The following is a 25,927-nucleotide window of genomic DNA, read 5'->3' as shown; positions in this document are numbered from 1 at the left end:
GGGGTCACAAGCGAGAGGCTGGACCAAGTCAAACAGCAGTTTGCTGCTGGAACTTTGCACAGAAATGCGATCACTAATACCTTCTTTGCCAATGCTGGATATGTGGTACTATTTGGACTACATCCTTGTACAGAGACATGGCCTTAGGGATTTCAAATCAACAAGGGTGATGTGAGGTGTGATATGTTGAACAGACTGCCTTATGGTGAGGCCAGTATGTAATCTCCGTACAGCCCTGGTCTGCCAAAAACATGCGAGACAATCTTGGCGCAAACTTGATGGGATTACCCACGTTTGATGAGCTGCAGCGAGTGCTGAAGGTCTTCAAGGCCAGAAAAGCGCCAAACATCGATAAGATAGTAGCTGAGGTGCTAAAACATGGTGGCGCTGTGCTGCACAATGAGCTTTTTGGTTGTACCGATAATGCTTGCTGGATGGCGCCGTGCCTCAGGATTTTAAGGATGCCGTGATAGTAACTATAAGTGCAAGGGTGATGGATGTGACTGTGGCAACTCCTGGGATGTCGCACTTCTTAGTATTGCTTGCAAAGTACTGGCCAAGGTTGCGTAATGAAGATTGCAAGCAAATGCAGATGTGATCTTAGCGTTGAGACGTCAAGAAAAGGCTGTTGAACAAAGGATGCCACTGTACATCGTTGTCATAGGCTTCATGCAGACCTTTAATTTTGTTGGAAGGGGCGACACCTTCTGGCGCATTCTGGAGAAGTATGGATGTCCATCAAGGCTGCTGACTGTCATCAAGGCCTTCCACACAGACATGTGAGCCACGGTAACCGTCGATGGCGAGGCCTCTGACCTTTTCCAGGTATTTTATTGGGTTAAACAGGGAATGCTTATGGGCTCCTATTCTGTTTGCACTGGTTCTCGCTGTTGTAATTGACGAAATGTCAGATGATACACTGGACGGAATTTACATCTGAACTTGATCGGACGGTGGACTCATCAACCTTACATGATTAAAATCCCAGCGTCTTGTACTGGTGAAGTGCATTTGCAAGCTCCTCTACGCTAATGACTTTGCTTTGGTGGCACACACACTGGACGGTATCCAGTGGCTGTTGGAGAAGTTTGCCACACCTGCCAAAGCTTACGGTATGACCATAAGCGTTCAGAAAACAGAGGTACCCTACCAGCTGGCTCCTCGGCAGCCACACGTCCGACCACGGGTCCTGCTGGGTGGAACCCCACTCGCTGAGGCGAAAGCTTTCATGTACCCAGGGTCTACAGTGGCAAATGATAACTCCATGGATAGTGAGATTGATGCATGGGTGTGTGCTGCCTCAACTGCGTTCGGACACCTTAAGGACCGGCTGTGAAATGTGAAACGTATAAGACTGAAAAAGCTAAACGTATACAGGGTTGTCATGCTGAGCGCTCTTCTATATGGACTAAAGGTGTCCACCTTGTATGCCTGGCATGTCTGACAGCTGTCTGTCCTGGTCCAACGCCATTTTCCTGGAACAGTGTGTGTTACCTGGAAAGACTGTATTACCAACGTTGAGGTCCTGAGGCGGGGTGCGCATACTGGCTATGGAAGCCATGATTGCCCATTCGCAACTCGGATGGACTGGACGTGTAATCAGGATGTCTGAAGAACGGCAACTGCGGGACCTGCTGTTTTCTGAGCTGAAGGTGGGGACAAGGCCCAGTGGTTGACCACGACTGCATTTTAAGGAGACGGTAAAATGCCTCCTTTCCTTGGCGGACATCAGCCATAAGCTGGAGACACTTGCTAATGACCTTTCCGTTAACATTAAGGTAGTTTAGCAATAGTGTTGATTTTGTATTATCTACTCATAACCATCCCAAAGATGTATCGTTATCTTTGGCTGCTTTCAGTGATGCCGGTATTTGGTTAGACTCTTTCTCTCCGGTTGTTCTGTCTGAGTTATTTTCATTGGTTGCTTCGTCCAAACCATCGGCATGTTTATTGGACCCCATTCCTGCCAGGCTGCTCAAGGAAGTCCTACCATTATTTAATGCTTCAATCTTAAATATTATCAATCTATCTTTGTTAGTTGGTTATGTACCACAGGCCTTTAAGGTGGCAGTAATTAAACCATTACTTAAAAAGCCATCACTTGACCCAGCTATCTTAGCTAATTATAGGCCAATTTCCAACCTTCCTTTTCTCTCAAAGATTCTTGAGAGGGTAGTTGTAAAACAGCTAACTGATCACCTGCAGAGGAATGGTCTATTTGAAGAGTTTCAGTCAGGTTTTAGAATTCATCATAGTACAGAAACAGCATTAGTGAAGGTTACAAATGATCTTCTTATGGCTTCGGACAGTGGACTTATCTCTGTGCTTGTTCTGTTGGACCTCAGTGCTGCTTTTGATACTGTTGACCATAAAATTTTATTACAGAGATTAGAGCATGTCATAGGTATTAAAGGCACTGCGCTGCGGTGGTTTGAATCATATTTGTCTAATAGATTACTGTTTGTTCATGTAAATGGGGAATCTTCTTCACGGACTAAAGTTAATTATGGAGTTCCACAAGGTTCTGTGCTAGGACCAATTTTATTCACTTTATACATGCTTCCCTTAGGCAGTATTATTAGACGGTATTGCTTAAATTTTCATTGTTACGCAGATGATACCCAGCTTTATCTATCCATGAAGCCAGAGGATACACACCAATTAGCTAAACTGCAGGATTGTCTTACAGACATAAAGACATGGATGACCTCTAATTTCGTGCTTTTAAACTCAGATAAAACTGAAGTTATTGTACTTGGCCCCACAAATCTTAGAAGCATGGTGTCTAACCAGATCGTTACTCTGGATGGCATTTCCCTGATCTCTAGTAATACTGTGAGAAATCTTGGAGTCATTTTTGATCAGGATATGTCATTCAAAGCGCATATTAAACAAATATGTAGGACTGCCTTTTTGCATTTACGCAATATCTCTAAAATCAGAAAGGTCTTGTCTCAGAGTGATGCTGAAAAACTAATTCATGCATTTATTTCCTCTAGGCTGGACTATTGTAATTCATTATTATCAGGTTGTCCTAAAAGTTCCCTAAAAAGCCTTCAGTTGGTTCAGAATGCTGCAGCTAGAGTACTGACGGGGACTAGCAGGAGAGAGCATATCTCACCCGTGTTGGCCTCTCTTCATTGGCTTCCTGTTAATTCTAGAGTAGAATTTAAAATTCTTCTTCTTACTTATAAGGTTTTGAATAATCAGGTCCCATCTTATCTTAGGGACCTCATAGTACCATATTACCCCATTAGAGCGCTTCGCTCTCAGACTGCGGGCTTACTTGTAGTTCCTAGGGTTTGTAAGAGTAGAATGGGAGGCAGAGCCTTCAGCTTTCAGGCTCCTCTCCTGTGGAACCAGCTCCCAATTCAGATCAGGGAGACAGATACCCTCTCTACTTTTAAGATTAGGCTTAAAACTTTCCTTTTCGCTAAGGCTTATAGTTAGGGCTGGATCGGGTGACCCTGGACCATCCCTTGGTTATGCTGCTTTAGACGTAGATTGTGGGGGGGGGGGGGGGTTCCCATGATGCACTGTTTCTTTCTCTTTTTGCTCTGTATGCATCACTCTGCATTTAATCATTAGTGATCGATCTCTGCCCCCCTTCACGGCATGTCTTTTTCCTGTTTTTTTCCCTCAGCCCCACCAGTCTCAGCAGAAGACTGCCCCTCCCTGAGCCTGGTTCTGCTGGAGGTTTCTTCCTGTTAAAAGGGAGTTTTTCCTTCCCACTGTTGCCAAGTGCTTGCTCATAGGGGGTCGTTTTGACCGTTGGGGTTTTTTATAATTATTGTATGGCCTTGCCTTACAATATGGAGCGCCTTGGGGCAACTGTTTGTTGTGATTTGGCGCTATATAAGAAAAAAGTTGATTGATGATTGATTGATAGTTTTTATTGTCATGTTAATTAGGTTATGGTAGTGTTTGTCTTGTAATGTGTTGTGTTGTATTGTATTATATTGTATTCCTTTGTATGGGTCATGTATGTTTTGTGTTGGTGGTATTTTTACCCCATGGGACTGCGGATTGAAAATAGCCTTGAGCCAAATCTGGCATATTTACAGTACTTGTTTTCTGTTAATTAATATGCATTGTCCCATTCAAATAAATTAATAAATGAAATTAATTTGGTCTAACACATTTATTCTGTGTACTAGTTTTGCTACTATTCTGTATTAAGTGGAAATTAGACCTAAAAATGTTTACTGAATAAAAAAAAAAATGTATTAAAATTTTAAGGACCCTTGATTAAAGCCCCGGTCACACAGCACTAACGAAGGACACCAAAGTCAAAATGAAACAAGAAATCTGGACTTGAGTTGACATTCAGAGACATCATTTAACCGTCGTCCAGCTTTGTTCCTGTAGCTGGCTCTTCGTCAGAATTTTCAAACTGTTGAAAAATGTGAATGAATCCTGACAACTTCAATTTGTCCGTAATCCGTTTTTTCTGTCTTGATGCTTCCTCATCATTTGTGTCGTTCCTGTGCCATCAGTGTTCTGTTTGTCGTCCAACTTCGTTCATCCTCCCAAGTCTGACGTCTTGCACGAACATTGACGATATCTGAATGGCTCTGTAACTAAAGCTCAGACAAGCTGAACGTGACTCATCTATGTGTGGGATGAAAAGCAACGTTGTCATACAGAAACAATAGCGGCAAGAATGTTTTATCAACTGTTGTAACTATTTGCGCACGTTCGCATTCCGTCACAGCATGCAAATGCGTGCGTGAGCACACGTTGTTGTGAACACAGACCTGTTAAGACAACCAGAACTCGCACCTGCGGGTGCTGTGGAGAGTGCACGTTCGCTGCAGACTTGTTCACAGGCTGGCGCTCGGTCTAATAACTGTCAAGTCACATCATCATGAATATTTTGTTTAAAGCGTCAAGGTCGCCGTTCGCTTCTGTTATCCTTTCCTAGTTTCGGTTTTGTTCTTTTATGTGCTCTAGATTCGCAGGCTTTTTGGTGATGAGAGAAGTGCAGGCTCATTTGTCCACTTTTTCTCGACAGTTTGTGACTTTGGAACAATTTTTCCCTTCGTTCAGCGATGGCCATGTGACCGGTTCATAAAAGACCTCTGTCTCCCCATATATGATAGGTGTAGTCACCACAAGCAAAACAGGAGAATCAAAAAGAAATTAGTTCTGGAAACTTGGGATTTTATTGTTTAACACCAAATACATTGGAAATTTAAATTTATAGAGGATCTCGCAGGCCTGTTGAGGGTCTCTTTTATTTAGAAGGCTCTTTTGCAGATTTAGCAAGCAATTACACTGAGAATCATTTCCTTTTTATTGATAAATTTGTTGAATGATTGAATGTTTGCTTTCAGATTCGTCCCCAAGAAATGTTGGAGGGCTGTTTCTGGGTCATCGCTGATGAGGACAGATATGCAAAACCAGAGCTGCTCAGCAGGCTGGCTGTCACCTTTGCATCACAAAGAACAGGTTTGATTCACGTTACATATGGTTGACCTGAATTGATCATTTCATGTCTCTTTGCTTGGCTGACAGCCTTGTTTTGAGTGCTTTTTCATTAATGTGCAGTGTTTCGACATTTAATCAGTTTATTCTTTTATAGCTACAAGCATGACCTCACTTACAATGCTCAATGTAATGACGTTCCCTTAATTCAGGCAAATGGCTGATACAATTGTCAGGTTTAAAGTTTCAGATAAATAAACTAGGTGCGGTTTTTAATAATTAATTGCACACTGGATGGACTATTTTTTTGAGAAGGCGGTTGGTCAGTCTATTTTGCCATTTTGATCACTGACGGCATACAGCACTGTGCAAAACTTCTTGACACACTTGAAAATTCTGAACCCAGCTTTTTCACATTATGAATAAATATAAATATGCAAAGTGTGTGTGATAAGTGTTTGTGAGTACCATTAAAACTTTCTAGGTGAAAAAGTTACATATTTGTCTTTGGTGGGAATTTGCAGATAATTTGTTACTTGGGTTGTATTTAATGAAAATTTCAAAATTGCTTTTGATTGTCACCAACTGTTATGCAGTGGGCATTAGACATATTAAAAATATTGCTTGCTAAATTAATTTTTACTTTAACATTATGGCCTTGCTAGCTTTTTCTGGTAGAGGTTGTACTCTGAATCCTGAGGTTGTGGGTTCAAAACCCACAGAAAGCATTGACCTCTGCAGTTTGGGCAGAGGTGGTGGTTAATGCACTTGTTTTCAGTGCAGAAGGTTCCCAGTTCAAACCCCACCCCTACCACATTTCTGCATGTAATGTGGAGTTGTACCAGGAAGCATATCTGGCATAAAATTTTGTGCCAATTCAACATGCAGATCCACCTCAGATTTGCTGTGGTGACCCTGAGTGCAAACAAGGGAGCAGTGGGGCCTCACGATCCTTTTGACTTCTTGGGTCTTAAGCAGGAGGTGATCTGAAAAGTTACCACAGGGATAACGGGCTTGTGGGGGCTAAGCGTTCATAGCGACGTACTTTTGATCCTTTGATGTCTACTCTTCCTATCATTGTGAAGCAGAATTCACTAAGCGTTGGATTGTTCACCTATTAATAGGGTACGTGAAAAAGTCTTCACACGCGTGAGTCGAGGGGTGGCGCGAAGCCCTGTGGTACAATGAGTGCGGGGTGCACGCAGTTGTAATCCCACAGATGGTAGCTTTGCACCATTGGCTCCTCAGCCACTCACATACACCAGATCTTGAAATTCATGTTTTGCGAAATGTGCGTTCACGTTTTGGGTGATATTTTTTTCGATATTCATGTTTGGCAGATAATTCAGTGATTTGCAGTTTATTCCCGTTTTGGGGCTTAACAACCCTCAGAGCCCTAATGAGTGTTCTCCTGTGTCCTGGTCAACCTTTTGTCATATTTCTGTTAAGCGATCATATCTTTACAGTGTTTTAGACAGTTGTGTCTCTGATTCAGAAAGCTGGAGTTTTTTTCTGAACATTTTGATATGCAACATATGGCCGTTATACTAAAAATGCCTTTTTAAATGGGGATTTTTTTTAAGGTATGTTGAAATGAAGAAAATGCCCTCAGGGCTCCAAATTTTAATGTCAAAAAATGAAGGGGGTCGGAGGATGGAACAACCCAAAGGAAAACTGGTTTCTTCTTTCCTCCTCACTTCTGCGCTGTTTGTCTACAGGTTTTTTGGTCATGACAGTAGTCATTTGATCATGATATTTTTAATGTTCAGTGCAGTGGAAAAAAAGTGTTTGGATTTGGATGGGTGGAGACAGGTGTGAATATTGTGTGGGTGTCCACACTTGAACAATGCCAAATTTGTACGTTTAATCACTGTCGGTTAATGAGTCCTGATGTATGCATGTCAGCCCTGATCACTGTTACACTTCAAGTTAAGGGAACTTTACGAGTGTTAAATGGAAGTTGATAATTTATCTATGCACAAAACATACATGGCTACTCTGAAGGAGATATAGGTTTCTTTGGCTGTATTTGTAGAAACATTACTTCTGTGTGCTGGATCACCATTTGTAAAGTGTCACAGTGGCATGCAACAGGATTTTCTGAGAAGGATATGAAGTTTCAGATGAAGTTTATCAGAAAGCACACGGGACACTCAGGTCGGGTTTTCTTGTATCAGAATCCTTCCACTTTGTTGTTGAGTTGTGCTGCAACAGACAGATGTCTAAATGTTGTAATGTTCTATCTCCTGGTTGATTTGGAGATGCATCAGGAATAGCCTCTGGTGTTAAAAAAAAAAAAAAAAAAAAAAAAAAAAAAAAAAAAAAAAAAAAAACTTGCCAAATTCATATGAATATCATAAAAGTCTGGGTTCCAGATGGGATTGGGTGACATGGAGACATGATCATTGTGACAGTCCCAAATGAACAGCAGGAGCCAAAAGTAAAAAAAAACAAACAAACAAAAATAAATCAGGAAGAATGCCTTCATCTTGTCTGGCTGTTCTTATTCCATTAGTCTTTTTTGTGGTTACATGTTTATGAAGTCATTAACACCCTGAGCAAACTACTACATACTGTGTCTATAAGCAGAATGCATAGAAACAATATTAATGTGTATTTACTTTTCATAGTTTATTATTCACTCCAGTCTGTCAGTCCTCCACTTTAAGAAAGGTTGTCCAGAGGTAAATTGAGTCTTTATTTATTTTTAAAAAATTTGGAACACAGGGACACTACTTGCAAAGTAGTGAAGTGGAAATGTGGCACTTTGGAACACTTGAAAATTAATTTAAAATGAGTGAAAATGGGGCATTCTGGAGGTAGCATCTCTCAGAGAACACAGACTGGCTCATTTGGGTATTTCTCACAGATGAGTAGGAGTCCGGATCCGGACTTGAGTTACTTGAAACAGAAGTCTAAAATGAGCAGTTTCAGTGCTTATAGTTTGGCTTACAGCAATACAATTTGTGTGTACAGTCACAGAAACATGGATCATTGAAAATGCCTAACATGATACTCCAAACATATTGTACATTGAAGATTAAATCAGATTTTGCACAGTATGACTGTATTGTTAATTGCCTGATTTAATAAGTGCTTTGACATGGCTCATTTTCAAAAATGTTAAAAGTAAAATCCTGATGTGAAACTTCTGTTGAATCTTTTCAGTGAAAACTTTTTGAACTACTTTCATTATCCATGAAATGGGTGACACACATTTGGAGTTAAAATAAATGTGCTATCATGTCTGCTTTTGTTTGTGCACTCCTTTCCCCTGTAGTGCGAGACACATTTAAATTTTTATTCACTTGTGTTGCCTTTTGTTTTTATTTTTTCTTCTTCTATGATCTTATTAGGGATTCAGTCACCGCATTACACTCTTGAACAGCTCTATACTTGACTCACCACAAACGGACAGCTGTTTTCTCAATATTTCATGAAGCGTGTATTTGAGGAGTTGATCAAAATAACTTATTTACTGTTTCACAGGTGGCTACACATTGGCTGTGCCAAGGTAATGTGCCACTGTTAGAGTTCCATGAGATGAGCTGTTTGCAGAGCCACCTCAGTTATTCATATAACAATGTTTTGCACCATGTCTTTGAGACACATGCTTCTACTTTCATATGAAGATAATTTTATAAATTTCTACATACTGTTAATAGTAGGTAGAAACTCTGCATTATGATAATTGACTTGACTAGAAAGCAGCCCAGTAAAAGGTCTTTTTTTTTTTCTCTCTCTCCATCTGTCGACACATTAAGGAAACCCTGGATTCTTGCAGGGGATGGGGGGCCATTTACCAAAAATGTCTATTTTTTGGTATTTCGGTAACTGTACTTAGATGTTCTTCAAAAATGTGTTCAGAAGTCTTATTACTTGTTTGCATTAATTGTTGCCTACTAATGCCATTAACAGACAAAATGTTTAAGGGAAATGGGTCTTATTTCTTTAAAATGTAAGCATTAAAGTAAAAACATGAATCACAAATATTTTAGTGTCATGTAGGCACCTTAGCTAATTTAGGTTTTTGTTTGGCAGCTTAGTTGCAAAGCTTTTCATGTTCTTTGTATTCCTTAGTTTGCAGGTGGTGGAAAAAAGTTCAGTTTTTTTTTTTTTTTTAAATAAAGAAAGCAAGGTAGCAAGGAAGCAAGCTTGTTGCATCATTTTGTGAAAGAAATTGGCTGACTTGATGAACTGATTTATATAATAATTCGTGCTATGCAAAACATGTCAACTGCACCATTGTATTTCAGCCCATTCTCTTCTTATGGCCAGTCAGTAGAAATCTTGTGGGAAATGTCCTTTCGCTTCTGTCAGAGTAAACATAGTTTGCAAGGTATGATGCACTGAATGCACAAGGAGTGTGAGGATCCAGGGAAATCCTTAATACAGTTTTTCCCAATTACTGTCATGAATCTAGGGTACAAAACCTTTATCTTGTCCACTCTACAATATGCCAGCTAGCATTACCTTCGGGCCACCACTGTTTTGGGAGGCTTCTGAGATGGCAAATGATATTGCAGATGATAGCCTAATCAGGAATGCAGTGTTATTGCTTGGAAACTTCCATACTTTTGTTGGGTGCCATTGTAACTTTGATGGATGGCAGTGCATTTATTGGCACAGTCACACCAAAGATGCGGCCAAGTTAGGACTTGCCCGCAACCAAAATATGAGGAATCGCCGAACAATCATGAGAAGAATATGCAACAAATTTCGGAGGTCATGGCTGATCACTGGATGAAAAATCATTTGGTTGTTGACTGCCCACAAATGATTTTTAACGCTACGAGCACTATACCACTGGTAAAGTTACCAGTGGTATGGTGCTCGTAGCGGTAGACATCACGTTAGTTAGTGTGCCTGAATCACGCGTGCTTCATATGCAAATAGCCATAATGTTGTTAAAGCACATTTTAAAGCTATACATAACTGGGAAACCGCTTTATTTTTGCCCACTGTTACCATACTGTCCAAATATCATACTGGCCCATGCCTAGTACTCACATAGCAAATAAACTAATTTAACCAAATAATCCAGCACCTTTGACATGTATTATGGGGGCAAAAAAAAGTTGTTAGTATTATTTGCAAAATATCTTCTAAAGTGGATCTTTACTCTCTGTAAGGGTGTTTTGGAGGGATGTTTCCACCCCTCCCCTCGCTGCCTGTGCCCATGTCAGTCTTGGAGTAGGAAGAAAATCCACACATGGATAAACTTGTTTTCTTGTGTAAAGCATTACGGTGAGCCATTTCTATCATGTACCATCCAGTAGAAACGCACATGGTGCATGTTAGAAGGAAATGTGTGTTTCCTAATGTAAATCCTAGCCCTCGCCCTGGGTGCGCTGCTTATTTTACAGTGGCACTGTGCTCTGAAACAGCAAATGCACTGCTGTGTGTGTGAGATTAAAATAGAGGTGTGCTGCGTGATGATGCTGAGAATCTGGTCTCATCTATCCTTTGTTACTCGATCAGAAAAATACTTCTGGTGCCCCATGAACATCACTGAAATACTTCCTTTTTTTTTTTTTTTTTTTTTTTTTTTTTTTTTTTTAAACCAGATTTAATTTTAAATGCAGCTGAAAATTAACTTGTCTTATCGGGCAAGATATGGGCATGGCACACTAGTCCGAAAGCATGAGCCCTAGTTAAAAACAAACATGTGACTCATACTCAGGAAATACGATGTGTGTTTATGTATGCATGTCATTAACACAGAATTTTTGTCAGTGTAGCACTTTGTTCAGTTTTTTTTAAAAACTGAAAATTTCAAGTCTTTGTTTGATTCACACAATTGGGTTACAGTGTGCAGCATAAAAAATTAATGCCACTGTTGCAGTGACACAGGAGCTGAATTGAAAATGTACCATGCTGTTTTAAATAGATTCTTATTTTTTAATTTCAACACTAATTACTGATGTCATTCAATTGAGGTGCTTGGGATTTCATCCGGGGCCACAGTGCTTCACCCATTAATAGCTATATGAATCACTAAATGTCACATTAATATGGCTGGCAAGGTCTAGAATATTCATGTACAAGGTTGTTGAAATGATTAAAGTTCAAAGCTGAGGTGGTATTAGATATCATCAGTTTTCGTCTCTCCATTGCTTGGCCTATTAATCCTTTCTCTGATTTATTCAGTTGTCATGATTTTGTAACAGATTCAGCTGGTTTATGTCAATTTGAATTATTCATCGCATTATCTACTTGTCACAACTTTATGTGGTTCCTTTCATGGCACACAAGAGTCCCCTCACACCAGTGTACGCTTGTTCCCTACCAACAAGGTGCTAAATAATGTAGGCAGAAATGAATGGCAAACTGGTCGACAGCAGGTGTTGTCTGGCGAGAACAAAGAAAGGATGTCAGTCAGCATCTGGGTGCTCTTTTCTATTCAAATTAATAACCCAAAGCCATCATGACTTCGCATACAGAATTTTGTAGTAAGATAAGATGAACTTTATTGATCTCATGTTGCATATATGTAAACATGATTGGGATTGAAAAAGAGACAGGAGCATCTTATTTACAATATGTGGAGTGGAGTTTAGATGTGATAAGGTGACGTAAGTGCAGGGATTTGTAAATGAGTTATTGCACATGATTTGTGGCTAACACCCTCCTCTCAGCCACCTCCTCCAGAGAGTCCAGAGGACAGAGCTGGACTTCCTGACCAGCTTATTCAGTCTCTTTCTCTCTCGCTCTGTGCTGCCCGGGGCCCAAGAGATGACAGCATAGAGGAGAGCAGAGGCTACAGCAGAGTCATAGAAGGTCTTAAGCAGAGGCCTGCTCACTCCAAAGGATCTCAGTCTCCTCAGGACGTGGAGGCGACTCTGGCCTTTTTTGTACAGGGTGTCAGTGTTGAGTCCAGTCCAGTTTGCTGTTGAGGTGAACACCCAGGTATTTGAATCTGTCAACAGTCTCTATGTCCTCCCCCTGAACGTTCACCGGTCTGACCGGTACTCCAGCTCGGTCCCCTCAGACACGCGACCCACAATGGCGGAGTCATCAGAGAACTTCTGGAGATGGCAGCTGTCCGTGTTGTAGGTGAAGTCCAAGGTGTAGAGGTTGAAGAGGAAAGGCGAGAGGACGGTGCCCTGGGGGGCCCTGGTGCTGCACCTTACCACCTCAGGCTGACAGCTGCGCAGCCGTATGTACTGCCGGCAGTCAGTGAGGTAGTTGATGGTCCAGGCGGCGAGATGTCCATCCACACCTGCGTCCTGCAGCTTCCCCCACAGCAGCGCCGGTCTGATGGTGTTGAAAGCGCTGGAGAAATCAAAGAACATGCCTCTCACAGCACTCCCGCTGGTCTCCAGGTGGGTGAGCAGTCGCTGCAGTAGGTAGATGACGGCATCATCTACCCTGATGTTGGGCCTGTAGGTGAACTGCAGTGGGTCCAGGATGTCACTCACCACGGTGCGGAGGTGAGACAGGAGGAGCTGTTCCATGGTCTTCATGAGGTGGGAGGTCAGGGCAACTGGTCTGGCTGGTTCCTTGGCGTGCGGTGTTTTGGGAACCAGGACCACACAGGAGGTCTTCCACAGTGTGGGTACCACACCCAGTCTGAGGCTCATGTTGAAGATGTGGCCGAGGACCTCACAGAGCTCATTGCACAGGTTCTCAGCAGCCTCGGGGGGATCCTTTTAGGTCCTTCTGCTTTCCTCTGCTTCAGCCGCAGGAGCTGGTCTCACCTCGGTTGCAGTTACAGTGAGGGCGAAGGGAGGCGGAAGCAGAGGTGTGGGCTGGTGCTGAATACAGTCCCGGGGGAGGAGCGACAAGGTCCGGGGTGCAGTGGAGGTGACCGGGGGGTAGAAGGTGGGGGGTCAGAGTGAATGGAGGGCTGGCTGCTGGACTACTGGAGATGTGTGGAGAGCCAGGAGCAGGCAGGGGGGCATGTATGGAGTAGCCAAAATGGTTAAAGTAGCTGTTTGGCTTATTGTTCCTGGTTTTACTCGTGGAGGGTGGCGGAGAGGGAGGCATGGTTAAAGTCCCCGGTGATGAGGAGGAGGGCGCGGGGGTATTGTCTGCAGCCGCGTGACTGTACTGTGGATCCGCTCACAGGCAGCGGTGGCATCTGCAGAGGGAGGAATATACGCGCACAGCGTAATCACACTTCCAAACTCCCGTGGGAGATAGTACGGCCTCATGCTCACCGTGAGTAGTTCCAAGTCTGAGGAGCAGATCTGATCTTTCACGTGAACATGAGCTGCGTTGCACCATCTCTCACTCACATAAACGGCGAGCCCCCCTCTTTTTTTTTTCCGCTCTCCGCCAGCGCCCCGTACCTTCGCGGATGAGTGTAAAGCCGTCCATGTTAATGACTGAGTCCGGTATATGTTGATCCAACCACAGCTCCGTGACGCACATGAGTGCAGCCCTTATACAGTCTCTGAAAACGTGTTAGCGCTGCTAGCTCCTCTGTCTTGTTGCGGAGAGACCTTACATTCCCCATAACCACAGACGGAATATAAGTCCTTCTCCGCTTCGTCCATCCGCTCCTGCAGCCTCTCCGTCTCTTCCGTATGTCCGCAGGTATGTCCAGGTGCTCAGCATAGCGGGGACCAGGCCCACTGTACATAGAGTCTCAGTCCAAGCAGCTATAAACGGCTATAAACTTTTGTTTATAGCCGGGATCAGCGAGGCGTCCAGGGGGCATCCGGAAAAGGTGCCCGAGCCACCCCAACTGGCTCCTTTCGACATGGAGGAGCAGCGGCTCGACTCAGAGCTCCTCCCGAGTGACGAGCTCCTCACCGTCTCTTAAGGGAGCGCCCAGCCACCCTGTGGAGGAAACTCATCTCGGCCCGCTTGTACTCGCAATCTCGTTCTTTCAGTCATGAGCCAAATCTCATGACCATAGGTGAGGATCAGAACGTAGATCGATCGGTAAATCGAGAACTTTGCCCCCCTACTCAGCTCTCTCTTCACCACGACGGTCCGATACAGCGACCGCATCACTGCAGATGCTGCACCGATCCGTCTGTCGATCTCACGCTCCATCCGTCCCTCACTCGTGAACAAGACCCCGAGATACTTAAACTCCTCCACTTGAGGCAAGGACACTCCACCGACCTGACGAGGACAAAGCACCTTTTTCCGGTCGAGAACCATGGCCTCGGATTTGGAGGTGCTGATTTTCATCCCGGATGCTTCACACTCGGCTGCAAACCACCCCAGTGCACGCTGAAGGTCCTGATTTGACGAAGCCAACAGAACCACATTGTCCGCAAACAGCAGAGACGAGATTCTGTGGTTCCCAAACCAGACCCCTTCTACTCCCTGGCTGTGCCTAGAAATTCTGTCCATAAAGATAAAGAACAGAACCGGTGACAAAGGGCAGCCCTGAGTGGAGGCCAACGTGCACTGGAAACAGGTTTGACTTACTACCGGCAGTGCGAACCAAGCTCCTACTGCGGTCGTACAGGGACCGGATAGCCCTTAGCAAAGGACGCCGTACTCCCGGAGCACCCCCCACAGGGTGCCCCGAGGGACACGGTCAAACGCCTTCTCCAGATCCACAAAGCACATGTGGACTGGTTGGGCGAACTCCCATGAACCCTTGAGCACCCGATGGAGCGTGTAGAGCTGGTCTAGTGTGCCGCGACCAGGACGTAAACCACACTGCTCCTCCTGAATCCGAGGTTTGACTATCGGTCGAATTCTCCTCTCCAGTACTCTGGAATAGACCTTACCGGGGAGGCTGAGGAGTGTGATCCCCCTGTCGTTGGAACACACCCTCCGGTCCCCCTTCTTAAACAGAGGGACCATCACTCCGGTCTGCCAATCCATAGGCACTGTCCCCAACCGCCACTCGATGTTGCAGAGGCGTGTCAGCCAAGACAGTCCCACAACATCCAGAGATTTAAGGTACTCAGGACGGATTTCATCTACCCCAGGGACTTGCCACCCAGGAGCTTTCTGACCACCTTCTTGACTTCGGCCTGGGTAATGGATGAGTCTGCCTCTGAGTCCACAGTCTCTGCTTCCTCTTTGGAAGACGTGATGATGGGATTGAGGAGATCCTCGAAGTATTCCTTCCACCGCCCGACAACATCCCCAGTCAGGGTCAACAGCTCCCCACTCGCACCGTAGACAGTGCTGGTGGAGAGCTGCTTCCGCCTCCTGAGGCCTCGGCCAGTTTGCCAGAATTTCTTCGAGGCCGACCGATAGTCCTCCATGGCCTCCCCGAAATCCTCCCAGACCTGAGTTTTTGCCACTGCGACCACACGGGCTGCGGCACGCTTGGCCTGCCGGTACCTGTCAGCTGCCTCCGGGGTCCCACCTACCAACAAAGACAAGTAGGACTCCTTCTTCAGCTTTACAACATCCCTTACTTCCGGCGTCCACCACCGGGTTCGGGGATTGCCGCCACATCAGGCACCAGAGACCTTGTGACCACAGCTACGAGCGGCTGCATCGACAATGGAGGTGGAGAACATGGTCCACTCGGACTCCATGTGTCCAACCTCCCCCGGGATCTGGGAGAAGCTCTCCCGAAGGTGGGAGTTGAAGTCCTCGCTGACAGAGGGTTCCGCCAGTCATTCCCAGCAGACCCTCACGATACGTTTGGGCTTGCCAGGTCTGACCGGTTTCCTCCCCTCCCAGTGGATCCAACTCACCACCAGGTGGTGATCGGTCGACAGTTCACCCCCTCTTCACTCGAGTGTCCGAGACACGTGGCCGAAGGTCAGATGATACGACTACAAAGTCGATCATCGTCCTCCGGCTCAGGGTGTCCTGGTGCCACGTGCACTTATGGACACCCTTGTGCTCGAACATGGTGTTTGTGATGGACAAACTGTGACTAGCACAGAAGTCCAACCACTGAACACCACTCCGGTTCAGATCGGGGAGGCCGTTCAAATACGCACTATTAAAAAGTATTAAAATAGCAAACGTAGGAAAAGAGGGGGCAGAGCTCAAGTAACAGGCAGCTGCATTGCCCATCTTGAAAAAATAGTAGTAGTAATGTACAGACTTTTTGTGATGAGGCATGTAGAACTTTGTTACTGGGTTGGCTGATGCATTCAAATTGTTGAGCTGTGGCTAAGTTTATTCTTTTTTCTTTTTTTTGCTACTTTTTCGTGTGACTGTGAAAACCAAAACCCTACCATAACCAAAGCTCTGCATAAATGGTTTTCTGTTTTACCTGTAAGGATTGTACTTGGTTTTGATTACATTTATTTTGCTAATCTGTGGAACCAGTGGTATAACTGTATAATTCATGAATATTATAGTAAGTCCCTTCAGCTGCTGCTTTGTTTGCACTCGGGGTCACCACAGCAGATCTGACGTAGGTCTGCATATTGAATTGGCACAGGTTTTACACCAGATGCCCTTCTGGACACAACTCCACATTACATGGAGAAATGTGGCAGGGGTGGGGTTTAAACCGGGAACCTTCTGCATTGAATCCAAGAACCATTAACCACTTTTCCACCACCCCTGGCCAATTCATGAATATTAGTGCTAGTTCTAAATTTCATGAATTTCTATTTTGTCAATACCAGGAAATTAATACAGAAAAATAAAGTATGAATTGAAATTTTGTTTTTGTAATACATTTTTGAAGTAGTTATATGATTAGGTGATGTGTAAAATGTTAGAGAATTACATGTAAGATGGGGCAATTTGGTAGCTTATATGAGAACATCGTTGCTGCTATTTGAGTTCTTGTTGGCATAAATGTTTCATGCAGATATATTTGCTTGTTGCCTTTCTGTTGATGGGTCTCACAGAAAAAAGACACTAAGTGTTCTTTTAAAGTGCATCATTTAATAAATCGTAATCATTTTTACTGTTTTGGGAGGTCCTGCAACTTGTATACTGAAAAATTGCACATTCAATAATGGTAATAATAGTAATTTTTCATGAATTTATGCACAAAAGCGACTCTAATAAAAATATATGAAACCAAAGCATAAAAACTAAAGATATACAAGCATGTTGCCCCTGGGGATCCACAGGCTCTAGACTTGGTGTTTATAACATAGGTAGCTGACATTTTTGTGGTAAGGGATGGTAATATGACTTTCCGCCCCCTGCTGGAATGGTGTGAGTCCAGAAAGCAGTTGGCAGCACGCATGCACGCATAACTGCATTAGACAATTCCTGAAGGAAGGGAAAAAAGTAAAAAAAAAAAAAAAAAAAAAAAAAGTCTCAATCCCTTGAGAAAAGTTGGACGAACGAGATTTATCACCAAAAAGCCTGCTAATCACGAGCGCAAAAGGGACAAAAGAGGAACAAAATGAAACTGAAGCTGACGTTGATCTCGGTGCTTTAAACGAAATGCACCTGGAGCCGCTGCTGGAGCAGTGTGTTTCTGCATTCCAGGACTCGACGCTGGGATGGAGCTCAGCTGCAAACAGAAGCGCGTGATCCGACCCACTGGAGATATGTGCGCACGTTGGTGGATCCACCTGTTCTGGTTCCTCGTCCAGAACAAAAGAGGGATCATCATCTTCATCATCAGAATCCTCACTGTCTGGTTGAGACTCTGACACGCTGCTCCGTCTTGCTCCAGTTTAAAGAAAAAGAAATTTTTTTTTTTCTCAAATTCTTGATCAACATTCATAAGATGCCTCATTTTTACAAAAAAAACCACTACCACACTAACCACCCACACTAGAAACACCACCAAAATAATACACTACCAAAATAATTACTCTGTACAAAGAGTGAGAGATAGCTAGCGCTGTCTCTCTGTTTGCCTTTTTCAAAACCCTGCTGTTTCTGATCACCTTATGCATGCACAGGCACTGTGTACATGGATCAGACACGCATGTGCGCTTCGTCTTCTCTCCAGCTGATCACTGGTTTTTCTGTTTTCATATGTCACACCTCTGTGGAACAAAGTTGTTCATATGTGAATGTCCACTGTTGCTGGATGTTTTTCCATATTTGATGGCTCAAAGTCCTGCTTCTGTAAACTGCCGCCTGGCCGACAGGAAACATTATGTTGTCAGCCCTCAGCGCCATGGAAGCAAGCAAGACTGATCGCGCTCCTGCAAAGCCCCCTGCTGTGAGATACACAGCCATCAACGATCGTGTCAGCCGTCAGCAGCTCTGTCGAAACAAGAGGCTCATCGCACTCCTCCAAAGCTCTCCCTTTGTGAACAAATACGCAGTGAAACCTTTGAACTGCCAAACACTGAAAGAGCTTTCTCTCTGCACAGCCTGGAGGACAGCAAGCCCTTCAGAGTTCATGGACAGAATTTTGCAGCATCGGCCTGACTTTTTTTTTTTTGCAGCAACACTTGTTCGCGCAGTGCTGGAACAGCACCATGATCACAGACTGCCGTGCGCTGGTGGAGAGGCGGACAAATTCTTTGTGACCAGCCAGCACCATGGCATGACCGAGGCAGTATTCACCACATCATGCGCTGTGGCAGAAGCCCCACACCGCACACCAGCTCCGCCGTGGACAAAAAAGTACTTGCAAACTGGCTTCTGTACTGTGTGAAAACATTCAGCTGGATGAACGAAGTCAAACTAAATGCTAAAGTTACAAATACTAAGCAAATGATAAGTCAATAACGACAGCAAAACGAAATACAGACGAATTGAGGTTTTCGGCAGCATTCGTTCAAAATTTTCAACAGTTAAAAAATCCTGACGAAGTTCCAGCTGCAGGAATGAAGCTGCGCAAAGGTTAAACGATGTCAGTGAAAGTTCTGGTCTCTTGTTTTGTTTGGGCTTCGTTGCCCTTCGTTAAGTGCCGTGTGACTGGGCCATTAAAATTGCTAGTTTCTCCAAAAAATATTTGTCCTATCAACTTTCCATTTTTGCATCGTTCATCCTTGACCCCAAAATACATAAGCATGCCAAACTGCAAATGTCAGCATGATCAAAGCCATATACACGTGTGTGTATACACACACACACACACACACACACACACACACACACACACACACACACACACACACACACAGAGGACACTTGGTTATTATAATATATTGTTTCCAATGCTGTGGGACCGCAATCCATGTCCAGCTAATGGTTTCTGTTGGTCGGTCTGAATTACATAACCAGTGAGTGTGTTGTCCGTTATGTGATTATCTGACTGTCTTGATTATTTTTGGAATTTTCCATGATTCTCCCTACCAATCCACAACAGGTCACCAAACCCTGCTAGTAACTGTGGCTTCCTAGTATGCATGCAGTTCTGTGCATATCTTGAAACCTGTCAAAGTTTACGACAGTCTAAACTAGATTTTGACATGTAATTCTCTGCAGTGACAGGCTTTCGTTTTACGACATCAGTAAAAGCCAGCGTATGTTAATACTCAATATCAGTCTGTGCTGCACCGGCCAAATTACCTAGAGAAATATAAACCGTGCAAATGATGGAATTGGATTTGAATGGGGATAACCCCCTTGTGTCTGATTTGCGGACGTTCATGCTGGTTATACCATCGCAAATATCCATTTTACTGGCAACGCGTCAGGACCATATACCCAGCATGAATGTCCGCAAATCATCAGACACAACAGGGTTCAAGGCTGGGTAGGATTACTTTGAAAGAACACGTGAATTATATGTATGTATGTACATACATTTGGATTACTTGTAATCTGATTACTTTTGGATTACATTTCAAAGTAATCCGACCCAACCTTATTCCCTAAATTTAGGTAGCATGGACACTAAATACAATGGTGGCAAGGTGAGTTTTTCCTTGTCCTCTTTTTCTTCTTCTTCTTGTGGGTAGTTTCGGCAGCCCACCTCCTAGAGGAGTAGTTGGATGACATCCCTATTTTTGTGAATTTTAATCAAATACTATTGCAGAGCTGTGAGGCTGGTTTTATCATTGTTCTGTTATTATTAAACCATTAATTCATATTGCAGTGGGAAGTTTCGTTTCCCAACTTCAAAGTTTTACTGTATTGTTTTTCTGTTTCTAAGGAAAAATAAAATAAAAAATGTGCCCCACCTCATCAATTTTTTATGATGTCAAGGATGTTTCTGTGAAGGCTCTCAGTTGTCCAGGTGGTTTCCATAGTAGAGAAGCTTGAATCTTCGACTGGACTGGGTTGCTTGATGCGAGGATGTTTCACTTCAAATCGTAAAAGCTTCCTCAGCTAAAATTCTTGCTCTGGCACATTTGAGGACAAGGAAGTTAAAATCTTCGCCAGAGAAAAGAAGTGGTTTGAGAGAGGAGTGAAGGAGGCATTTTATATGAAACATTTGAAACCCAGCCTTAACCGGGGAGAGGGTTTGAGACACGCTTTGTCCCCTGTTTACGATGGAGTACTCAGGTCTAAGCAGTTTCAGTCTTTTGTTTATGGTAATGAGTCATTCATGTCATCAGGAGAGGCGTCAGTCCTATCGTTAGGAGGAACAGCTACCCTGACATTAGGAGGGTGCTAACTAGAGCACAATAGGCGTAATTAGAGCAATTGTTTAGTCACTAGCCAATAGCAGTCTGCCTCTCGGTAGGAGGGGTCTGGTTAGGTTTAATACTCCAGCCTTTGCAGCTTCTGTTATTCTTCTCTACAAGAGTCAAGACAGAAGTCAGACTACCAGAGCAAGAATTTTAGCTGAGGAAGTTTCGGCGATTTGAAGCGAAATGTCCTCACGTCAAGCAACCCAGTCCAGTCGAAGAATCAAGCTTCTCTATGATGTCAAGGATGATGAACTTTTTTTTTTTAATGGGGCCTTAGTGTGTCTGTGTGTGTGTGTGTGTGTGTGTGTGTGTGTGTGTGCATTTGTTTTTTTTTTTTTTTTTTTTTACACATTTGTGCAAATGCAATAAGAAAAAGCATCATAACTTATGTTTCATCCAGTAATTCTTTGCACCATGGACCTGTCAGTTCTGGGGTGCAACTTCAGTTAACAAAAACAAGAAGCTGTTAATTAAATAACTGTAAACAATTTGTTGTTAGCCAGATTAGTTAATTCAGTGATGCAGGTTCATCAGGCCAAACATTTAAAAGAAAATCTGAAAACATTCATCACTGATAATTTCTCACCTGTTGATCATTTATTTTCACAAAGCTTGCAGTATAAAATGGCAACTTTTGATAAACAAAATTTCATGATGAAAATGCATCAGAAAGCATCAAACTGCATCTCCCCCCTCCTTCTCTCCCTTCACCGCCTTGAGCTGCTTTGACGCGAGGCCGGGCCTTGGGATTCACATTTTCGGTACCTCGTGTGTCGTAGCACTCCGGGGCTAAAAATTCTAATGCAAACCCTGGTATATTGTAGTACATGTTGGTACTGATTACCATAATCACCACAGGTGCAGTTCTGTCAATTTACAAAAAAGCTTGGATTTCTTCTGAAGATGGTGCATCTCCCAGGTGCTCACTGAATATAGGAGAGAGTTACTACAGTGACTGCAAAAGCTTTCCATCTGCAGTATATTCCAACTCAATTACACAGGCATTTGAATTGTTGCAGTCTGCTTTTGACATAGTACAGTGCCGTCTGGAGAAATTCAAACTGGTCTTGAATGCTGAGAAATCCAATTTTTATTTATTTTTTCCCCCGTTTCCCAAAGTCACCTGTTTGCTTGGATAATATACCATTGAGCTAGTTAGCAGTATTTGGGTTTAATTTAATTATTCATACGGAGCCTTCTTTTAAAGTTCAAGGAATGGAATTCTTTTGCACAGTGCCTGTATTTTGAAATTTTAAACTGTTTTAACTTATATATTGTTACTATGACTAAGCTGATGTTTTATCTGTAAATTGCTTGAATTTTATTTTAACGTTCTTTTGATGTTAACTCGTTTATTATGACGTGTGCTTCTGCCTTTCTTGGCCAGGTCACCCTTGATAAAGAGGTTTCTATCTCAGTAGGCTTTTTATGTGGTTAAATAAAGGTTATACGTTTGCTGTACTTAGACAAGCTGTATGTCAGCGTACAGCAGCAGTATGACCACTCGTGGTTGAGTTGAGATAGCGCTGCTGTTCCTGGCCTATATATGTTCATTTCAAGGCCTCTATCTTCTTTGTCTTTTCTTGTCTTCTTGCTATTCTCATCCTTTGTCTTATTTTTCCCCCCTCTTTGGTTTTATTTTGTGACATTTGGAACACCATTAGTTCTATAATGACTTTCCATGCAGCTACAGAAATTTTGAGTCATTATGCAAGATCTTTTCGAATGCGTGTTCATTAAAGGCTCTTTTCATTGTTGTTGAAAGGCCGTGTCTGATCATTGAATCCACAGCGGCTATTTGTGTTTTCCAGATAAAACAGCCCTTTTTAATACATAGCATTGTCTTGTTTGCCCGTTGGTCAGGCTGAACAAGGTGGCCCCTAACCCACCCCCATCTCTTTTTTTCATATGTTTTTCATTCTGTGGTAAGTTTTGAGGTATAAAACATTCATGTTTAGGCTAATGTGCTTTAAGCTACTTTGTACAAGTAGGAAATATCAGCTTTTAGATATCGTAATTTAAAACTTACAGATTTTACAGTAAATCATTCTGCTGAATTTTGTTCATGTTCTTGTAATGTATGATTCATCCTCAATGTTCTCTGAGCATCTTTTTTCCCCTTCTCGGTTCATGAGGTGCAAGTTCTGATTCAAAGCAAAGTTTCTCCATATTTTTTTCCACTGAGCTTAAATGGTCTCTGTCTCAGTGAATAGTTAACTTGTGTACCAGTGAAGGGCTGAGAGAGACACTAGACTAATTTTCTTTAGCTGGTGGAATTATGACTTTTGATAGAGATCTCATCTGAATAAATTTTGGCATAGTTTGGTCAAAGGTCAACCAATGAGGACTATTATGTGACTAAGCTAATTACAAATGTTGTTTTATGAGTTCCAATCATTTCACAGATGGGATGTTTTCAGAATAGTGATACTGCCTATGATAATTTTTAAAGGTATAGTGCCGCTGGGATTTTTAAGATGTAAGTAAAAAAAAAAAAAAAAGAATTTTCTTTGGCACCGCTACAATTTTATTCCTTAGCATTTAGATAAGGGATTCACATGATAGTCAATTTGGATAAAAATTCATGCTATCGGGGAAACGGTTTAGAATTTCAACACCTGAGGGGGACAATTTCAAGGGATTAGATGCTATGATCAACATTTGGTAGATATGGAAATGATTACAAGAAATCCTATGAATGTTAATGTAAGATGGGTCGCAGGTAATCTCAAAACCTCATGCATGCACACACGTGCTTCCTCTTGTCTGCATGAAGGCCATGAAGGAAAAGACAACATTCACTGTGGCATTTCCCCCCAGATAAATATGTTGTCTTCATTAAAATGAGCTGTAATTTTGCAACACGTTAGAAAAATAAACCGACATTATAATGTTTGGATTTTGGTAGATCGATTTCAATAATAACATGAGCCACAATAACATTTAAAGCCCCAAAACCTTGAATTCTCATGGTGGATTGCAGCACAATGTCCATTGTTTACTGGTTAGCTAAAATTGCTAATTTCTCCAAAAATATTTGTCCTATCAGCTGTCCATTTTCGCAGCATTCATCCTTAACCCAAAATACATAAGCATACCAAATTGCAAATGTCAGCTCTCCCTGGTTTCTGTGTGATTGAAGCCATACACACACATGCATGCAGAGACCACTTGGCTATTACAATACATGTAGGACAACTTCTAAAAAAAAAAAAAAAAAAAAAAAAAAAAAAAAATTCAAGGGAAAATTTAAAACGAGTGTATCAGTTGATCAATTTTAAATGGTGCCAGTTTTATTTTGCTTCTGTACACCACCACAGTACAATGCAATCGAAAAATTCAAGGGGTTCAGCACAGATCAAAACATTGCATCAACCATTAAGCCACTTTCATACACAGTGCCCCCGTTTTCAGTCTCCATAAGTAATTGGACAAACTGTCTGCATTCTTCTTAATTCATACAAATGAATTTAGCAGCCAGTTTTCTTTAGGCAGATCAGAGAATGTATACATGAACATTTCCAAGTTCCTGAATGAGTCTGCAAATTTTACATTTAAAAAATGGTTTATTTGGCTCTGATTTGAGAAACTGCACAGAGCAGCTTAATCGTGAAAAAACAAGCAGTGCTTACTGTAGATAAATAAATTGATGGATATGATGGCACAAAACCATGAAAGTATACACGTGACTGTGAGAACACTGCATGTGTTCGATTAGCAAGTGAGTTTGGTTCAGGTTCCTTTTCTCTTGTAGTTTTTTCCCCTTTTTTCTCTTTCTTCTGCCTTGGTTTCAAAGCATCAGCACCTCAATTTATTCCCAATTTGTGTTTTTATGTTCTCGTATCGTCAAAGTAATGGGCTGGCTCGTTAAAAACATATTTGCTTGTGCGACTTTATTTTTCTGCAATGATTTGTCATTTACGGATGTATGATTGTGTATGTGGGAGGTGGCGTGGTGAAGGGGTGGGAACTGACATGTTTACAGCAGCAGAGAGAAAAATGGAAACATGCAAAATGACTCCCAAGATAAATTATTTCAGCTTTCACCTGTCCAATGGAAGGGCTTTGGAAATGTTAGGGCAGGCTCAACAACTCTTAATATTGGCCTGGTGCTGTCGCACGCTGAAGTGAAATGAAATGCAGATAATGCTGCTTCATAACTGATGTGATGGAGTGGTCAGAAACTGCTCATTTTAACATTTTCAGAAGTCATGGTAGATCTGAAAGAAGCCTTTAGAGGGCACTATTCCACTGAGAATAGAGCTGTTGGTGTATTACAACAAAAATAGACTGCATATACTGATTATCAGTGGCTCCTGTTCAATTACAAATATTTTTGTGATGCATTGATAATATATTTATAGATGTAATTTTTAAATATTTATATGCTTATGTCTCGTCTGTAAAATATGGAATAAATTAAGGGTGATTGACTGGTCTTTTGAGTGATCTTACTCACGTTTGTACAATGTTGCTGGTTTATATTTGGGAGAAGATATTGATGCAGTAGGAACAGAGGAGGAGAGGAAACTCTAATGAAGTCTGTTAATTTGCTGCTATCAGAATGAAAGTCTCAGACTAATTATGGCCCCTGGTCATCTAGTGTGGATCACAGGCAGAGGTGGCCCTGCATGGTTCACTTTGATTAGCTCACACGCCACATGGCTCCTCACTTCATTACTCTGATCTCCCTCTCACTGGTGCTGGCATACCCACAGCTCTGGTGTGGGAATAGTCTTTGAATAGACCAATCAAACTGTCATGTCAGTCTTTGTCAGGACACTGGAGCGTGTGTTCAAAGAAGACAAACACTGAGGTGAGGACGCATGTGCACATGCTCAGTAACCACTGGACATGCTGAAAATGCCTCCTGTGATGTCTCAGGGTGATTTCAGTTCAGGACAAGATCAGAACAATGCAGCGAGTCAAACAAGATGGCTGGTTTGACTGCTGTCTCCTTTTGACTGTAGAGTTGATGGATGTCAGAATGTTGGATTTGTTCACTTGCTGGAGACGGCACCCCTGCTGTGAATCAGATGTCTCATAGGGGATTTTGCTTCAGGCGATACTGTGTGTGTTTTACACATGGAACAGAGGCTCTGAAT

The 25,927-nt window shown here is 42.7% G+C and overlaps 1 protein-coding gene across 1 annotated transcript in view; it reads left to right on the top strand.

The window, feature by feature from the left end:
- LOC117504102 (protein diaphanous homolog 3-like) overlaps positions 1-25,927 on the top strand; it is a 546,585-nt gene that overhangs the window by 120,953 nt on the left and 399,705 nt on the right. The window contains exon 17 of the mRNA XM_034163485.1: positions 5,337-5,451. Coding sequence (XP_034019376.1) covers positions 5,337-5,451 — 115 coding nt within the window. The remainder of the gene's footprint in view (positions 1-5,336; positions 5,452-25,927) is intronic.

This window comes from Thalassophryne amazonica, chromosome 2 (assembly GCF_902500255.1).
Source record: "Thalassophryne amazonica chromosome 2, fThaAma1.1, whole genome shotgun sequence".
Classification (NCBI taxonomy): domain Eukaryota; kingdom Metazoa; phylum Chordata; class Actinopteri; order Batrachoidiformes; family Batrachoididae; genus Thalassophryne; species Thalassophryne amazonica.
Note: the sequence above shows the minus strand (reverse complement) of the source record. Positions and strands in the feature narration are given on the sequence as shown.